Source organism: Microtus ochrogaster, chromosome 6, assembly GCF_000317375.1.
Source record: "Microtus ochrogaster isolate Prairie Vole_2 chromosome 6, MicOch1.0, whole genome shotgun sequence".
In the NCBI taxonomy this organism is placed as follows: domain Eukaryota; kingdom Metazoa; phylum Chordata; class Mammalia; order Rodentia; family Cricetidae; genus Microtus; species Microtus ochrogaster.
The window spans coordinates 46,268,317-46,274,432 of record NC_022013.1 but is presented as its reverse complement, the minus strand read 5'-3'; the positions used below and the strand labels follow the sequence as shown (position 1 = coordinate 46,274,432).

The 6,116-nt window shown below is 47.0% G+C and overlaps 1 protein-coding gene across 1 annotated transcript; it reads right to left on the bottom strand.

Moving 5' to 3' along the window:
- Positions 1-1,624: 1,624 nt before the first annotated feature.
- Positions 1,625-6,011, bottom strand: LOC102002730 (mediator of RNA polymerase II transcription subunit 14-like). The gene has a single exon (XM_005348537.3). It carries the CDS (start codon positions 5,911-5,913, stop codon positions 1,696-1,698), a length of 4,218 nt encoding a protein of 1,405 aa, XP_005348594.1. The 5' UTR covers positions 5,914-6,011; the 3' UTR covers positions 1,625-1,695.
- Positions 6,012-6,116: the final 105 nt, after the last annotated feature.

Sequence of the window (6,116 nt, the reverse complement as noted above, 5' to 3'; positions counted from 1 at the left end):
TCTTAGCTTGCCAAACCCATGTGATTACCACTGTGAAGAGAATTGAAAACAGAAGGAGAAAAGGGTTAGGTTAAAGGAAGAAGAGGAGTTTAGGCACCCACTCTGGAGAAGTGTCAGAGCTGGGTGAAAAGCAGGAGGTGAAGGCAGAAATGAGACACAGAGGACAAAAAAGGCCTCAGCTCTGACTGAAAATGGAGATTCAAGCAAAGTTGAGCATATATGATACAGTTGCAGTGAGATGCTTAAAACCAGAATCTGGTGGTTACAGTTATAAAATCTCAATTAATCATCTTAAAATGGAATCAGACAAACATCTAAAATTTCATCTAGGACCTTATTACATTGGCTAGATATAACTCAGCATGACAGTATCATTAAAAAAAAAAACAAAAAAACCTGCTCCAAATAACATCAATTCATTAAAAAACATTTGAATCAGATCATATTCATCAAAGCTTAAAAAGTCCCTGGCTGGCTGCGAGAGACAGTATAGTACTCTAGATAGAAATCCTATTGAGCGGTACCAGTGCCAGAACTCTACTGGACTCTAGACAGGCTCTGCACTGTGGACTTTTCAAATTACCGGACCAGGCTGTGTCCAGCAAAAATCCTATTGCTTTGCTGACAATGAATTAAACTGAGATTGTTCAGAACAACCCCACTTGTGCTGGGGAAGGTAAGAAGTTAAATAAGATAAAGAAATGTCACCGACACTTCGTGCAAACTAGAGCATTCAAGTTCTTTGCTTCCTAGTTAATGCTGTATGCAGAAGTAACCTTTCATGACATTTTCCTAGCAAAAAGGTTCCCATTTCCTCGCACATGAGAATAATTGTATTACTTGGGATCCTTGATCATTATAAATCACTTGCTGTCTCTTTTCAAAGACAAAGTTCTTTCATTTTACCCAAATCCTATACTGACAAACAACCAAGGTGCTAAATTTTAGGAATGTCTGAAGAAACTACATTAACCTTAAAACAAAAAAGTGTTTTTGGCCAAATTTCAGACATACGTAATTAAAAAACTGACTGGCCCCACCAGTTTAAAGATGAAGGGAGGCCCTAAGAACTCTAGAGAGCTTACACACACCAGTGAGTGTCACTTTTACATCCTAGTTTTATTAAATATTGCTTCTTTGGGATATGTTTAACAGCTCCCAAAACATTTCTGTGTAAGGATTCAAAGCGGTCATATTAAAATACAGCTTCAATAGAAAGTTTGTCACAGTTTTACAGTATTCAAAAATGACAGACCTGCCTTAAAAAAAAAATCAAAAAAGACCATTATACCCAAAACATAAAAAAAAAATTAAATAAACAAGTTTGGCATTTTCATTACTTTATAGTATAAAATGAAATATTAAACTTATTACTGGCAAGCAGACACTGATCTGTTACCTAGTTTGAAATATGTCACATTTAAACATACTATACAAGTTCACTATTCAAAAGATTGATGGTCTTTTGGATGAAAGTAGTACACCCTGAAAAATGTTGCCAGTTTAAAATATTTAGCTCTTACGATTTAAAAAAAAAGAAAAAGAAAGAAAGAAAGAAAGAAAGGAAGAAAGAAAGAAAGGGAGGAAGGAAAGAAGGAAGGAAGAAAGAAGAAAGTCCTTTTCCTTTTAAAAACTGATGGCTGAATTCAGCCTCTGTGTGTGTGTGTCAGCTTCCTGGATTAAAAACAATAGTGTCTACGGACGCCCACCAGGGGGAAGTGTAAGATTAGCCATTAAATCCCGAACAGCTGCAAATATTGTACATTCACCTTGTCGCAGTGGGTTCATCTCTGCAAACCTCTTCAGAATGTTGCTGACCATCATGGGCGCAGTCGCAGAAGAGTTCTGCTGTCTGGGAATGTCTGCCTGCTGGGTGGTACCTGAAGCCATGTCATAAATGATGGGAACTATTATACTGACAGGTTCTTGGGGAGGGACTGATGTCTTCTGAGTCAGCTGAAGAAAAAAGAGCATTTTGGATTTCAACACCACGGCTGGTGTCCCAGGAGGGGCAATCGGCGGTGCGCTGGGAGGGATGGTGAGGCAAAACTGAACATTCCATTGCAGCTGTGTCGCTTGGTCCGGGAACAGCTCCAACTTCATAATATGCACACAGTCACGGAGGATGTGTGTTGGGGCTCCCAACAGCTTGGTGAAGGCTATGAGTGTGTTGGCTTTAAACGGTGGTCCTGCAACTCTCGTTTCGAAGAATTTCTCCAACACTTGAAGCTCATCAGGTTTCCACTGTCCGGCATTTTCAGGTGTTACTTTCAGCTGAAGGGTCTGGTTGGTTTTGGGACTGAGGGCTACTCTGCATTTCAGGGCATCTGTCTTGAACATGATTACACCGGGTTCGTTGGAGTTGATCAGCTGCAACGTTTCCTGCTGAATGATTCGTTGAAGGTGTCGTCTCATGATGACAGAGCCAAGGAATCTCTCAAGTGGCGAACAGAGGTAACTGCCTGCCAGGCCAGGCACAAGGCCCGGCGTTGGAGAGGGTAACAGTAAGATGTTCAAGGCACTGTGAGTGAGGATGGTGGGTATGGATGCTGCCCAGGAGCGCTGAGGTAGTTTGCGAGGAGGAGGCATGTTGGTTGGCATTGGCTGGGAACTTGTGCCAGCTCGAGGAGAATGAGAAGCATCCGGAAGAGGAGAGTGTAGAGACGGGTTGGCTGGTGACATTCCAGGCAAACGGGTTGCTGGTGAGGGTCCGGACACTTGAGGAGATCCAGGCCAGTTTCCTGCTCGTCCACTCGGTGACACCATAGTGTACGGAGAACTAGGGTCAAGGGCTCCTGGAGACTGGGTGTGGATCATAGACGGAGACTGGTTGACTGTGCTGTGGTAGGACGCAGGAGGGGAAGTAAGAGGGTAAGCGCCTGAACTTCCCGGCTGCTTTGGAAACGGCTGCTGCTGAGATGCCTGGAGCTGTGATAGTAAAGAGTCCATTATATCCCCTCCTATAGGAGAAGGGGGGTTATCATCCTCGTTTACAGATCTTCTCCGAGCATCCTGATTGCTATCAACAAACATGTTGAGGAATGTCTTCAATCCGGGCGCAGGATAGAAGCCTTCAACTAACTTGCTGTTATCAAAAAGACTATAGGCACCATCCCGTATTGCCACGACCCCTCGACTACAGCAGTATATATCAATGCAGTACATATTCCTGAAGGCCAGTCTGATGTGGGTGGATGACTGCGGGAGAATGGAGAAACACTGGTAGGCAGTGTTAGTTCTCTGAGTCAAGCCCAACATCGGCACAGTAGGGAGTTTGTTGATGGCATTCAGCGGCGCCTGGGTATCAAACAGCACCTGTAACAGCTGAACCACGTTCGGTGTTCTGTTGAACATTTCCTGAAGCTGGTGGAGAATGGTATTGTGACAGTTACTGCACCCAGAGTTTGGGCCAACTGTTCCCAACGAAATGTGAAATTTCTGGTGAATGGAATTCCACTGGATACTAATTGAGCTTCCTTTGGTGGTTCCATAACACAAGACGAGTTTTCGGTAATTATAAACACGAACCTCGGAGAAGATATTCAGATGAGCAGGTATGTCTGGTAGAGAACGGGCAAACTCCAACACACACTCATATAATCGGGCAATGCTGTTCCAGTCATTAAGAAACATTTCAACTACTTTTCTACCACCAACAGGTTCAGACAACAGATTTTCATACGTGAGGTAAACACGCCGGGATGGTCCTTGCTCCCTGGTGGAAGTGCCATTAAGTGGGCAGTTTGCGAACACTAACTCTGCCACCCACGTGCGGTTGTTTCTACCTTGTAATCGGAAAGTGCAATCAAGAAGAGAGCGGTCCAGGGCCTTTTGGGTGTCCTCGTTTACGCCCTTGCAGGGAGGAATTTTTAATAAGCGAATTGCATGGCTGAAGCCATCACCTTCCACTTGCACTCCCTGATGCGGTATCTCCAGGTTGGACAGCTCCATTCGAAGCCCTACAAACGGCATGTTGGTGTCACACATAGCGACAAAATGAGCTAGAACTTTATCAAAGGCACACGTGTCTCCTGACAGTTTGGCTTTCTTGCTTTCGACTGGACACGGGTCATCAGACCTCTTGTGCTTGGTACCAGTTCTGGTCTGTTTCCCAGACTTCGTGGAGGAAACCAAGTCCTGGATGTTGTCCTTGAATTGCTGCAGGAGCAGTGCCGTGACGGGGCTGTCGTCACCATCTGGAGTGCTCACAGACATGACGTAATACTTGTACTCTAGCTGAGTGGGCTTATTGGGAGCCTCAAGCATTTCCACAACAATGTAGTACTGTGGAAGGCGGGTAAGCTTAATGAACAGCTTGTTCTTGGAGAGGTTTCCAACGGGATGCGTCGAGCAGTTGGAAAGCTGCAGCGTTTCTGTGGTTACCGTAGGCAGATGTTTTATAGACTGCTTGCAACGCCGCTGTCCAAGCCAAAACTTAAGCTGCTGGATCCAAGGGATGATCCGCTTCATATCATCATTCACAGATTTTTCCATATCCTCCAGAGTGGCCTGGTCAAGTCCATAAAGCATCAACTGGAACATTCCAGAATGCAAATCGACAAAAACGTGCAGGCACTCCGAATTACCACAGGGCTCCAAGATGGGAACAATAAGAGCCGGAAGTGCAGTCTCTATGGAAGAGTTTTCGTTAGCATTGAAGCTTCTAAGAACGGCCTTCAGTTCCTGCAGCTTCTGGTGGGCTCTAGCATGGACACTGTCAATCAGGAGCTTTTCTATTGACAGGTGGTCAATCTTCATAGCTCTTTCGACTAATTTAGAATCCGAAGCTGGCAAAGGAGGATCGTGAAAAATCTGTAAAGGCTTGGAGACATCATTCTCATCCATTTTAATTGTCACCTTGTGAACAGACGCTGTGCCTGTTTTTCTCCCTAGAACCTGTTGGTTCCAAACTGAGAGAGAGAGGCACTTTCCAGCATGATACCTGTCCACTTGCACAAGGTCACCCCACCTCTCTCGGATCAACATCAGAGTCTGGGAGTGTAACACTTCCAACTGAAGAGACAAGCAGAAGCAATGCAGGCAGTTGTACATATCCTGAAGAGGCTTCTCATCAGCAAAAAGCCGGGACTGCACCAACTGATGCAGAAAGTCGATTTGCATGCTATGAACCAAAGCCCGGCCATCTCCCGTTTCCTTATCCTCAACTAGGATTTCTAGCTTGAGCAGGCGCCACGGGACTTCTGGATCATCCCCCATGACTGTCAAGGTTGCCTCGAATTCTCCATCGACTCGAAACTTCACGCGGCCATTTGCCACTGTAAGATTCGCGAGCTGCGGAGGAAGCTCTGTTGTGACAAGCCGATGTCTGAGAATCTGATTAAGCTGATGAAGCGTGGCTTGTTTCTCAGTTTTGGTAATGGGGTCTGGAGGAATAATTTTATCCCTGATGCAGGTTGGAAGTCGTGGATAAGAGCCAGTAGTCAGCACATCAATGGCATACGGGATAGCAAAACTAGGCAGGCGCGCGTGGATCAGGGCATCTCTAGCTAAGGAGGCCAAGCGGTCAGCGGTGTCCACAAACAAGAGAGCTTGCTGATCCAAAAAGCTTGAGATCATCGCACACTTTTCTACTTTGCCAGCATCATTAGCCCATTTGACTAAAGCTAATAATCGAACGAAGAGTTGCCGGGTCCGGCTAGCAAACTGTACAATTTCTATTTTCCTTTCCACATCAGATTTCCTTGGTAATAAGTCCGTCAAGACCAAAAGCTCCGAGTAGGCCCGGTGCAGCAGAAATTCAATCAGCGTGCTAAGCCGGTAACCAGGGCTAGCCGCGGCCGCAGCTGCCGCCGCCAGCGCGGCTCCCGGCGGCGGAGGAGCCGGGGCGGACGCCGAGCCGCTGCTCCCGCCCGGAGGGATTACCTGGTGGTTCTCCTGCTGCACGGGGGCCATGGCGACGCACAGCCAGGCTCGGCGCGACCGATGCGGCCTGGAGCCTCCTCCCGGGGGTCGGTGACCTTACCAAGGCGGCGCGGGTAGAGCGGCCGCCGATCTCAGCGCCAGGCCGTCTCTGAACAGGAAGCAGAGTCCGGGCTGCGGAGGCCCGCCCCCAAGATGGGCCGGGCCGGGCCGAGCGCGGGCCGGGCGGGCGGAGG

Coding starts and splice junctions, on each gene's coding strand:
- LOC102002730 (XM_005348537.3), bottom strand. CDS start 5,913: ATGGCCCCCGTGCAGCAGGAGAACCACCAGGTAATCCCTCCGGGCGGG.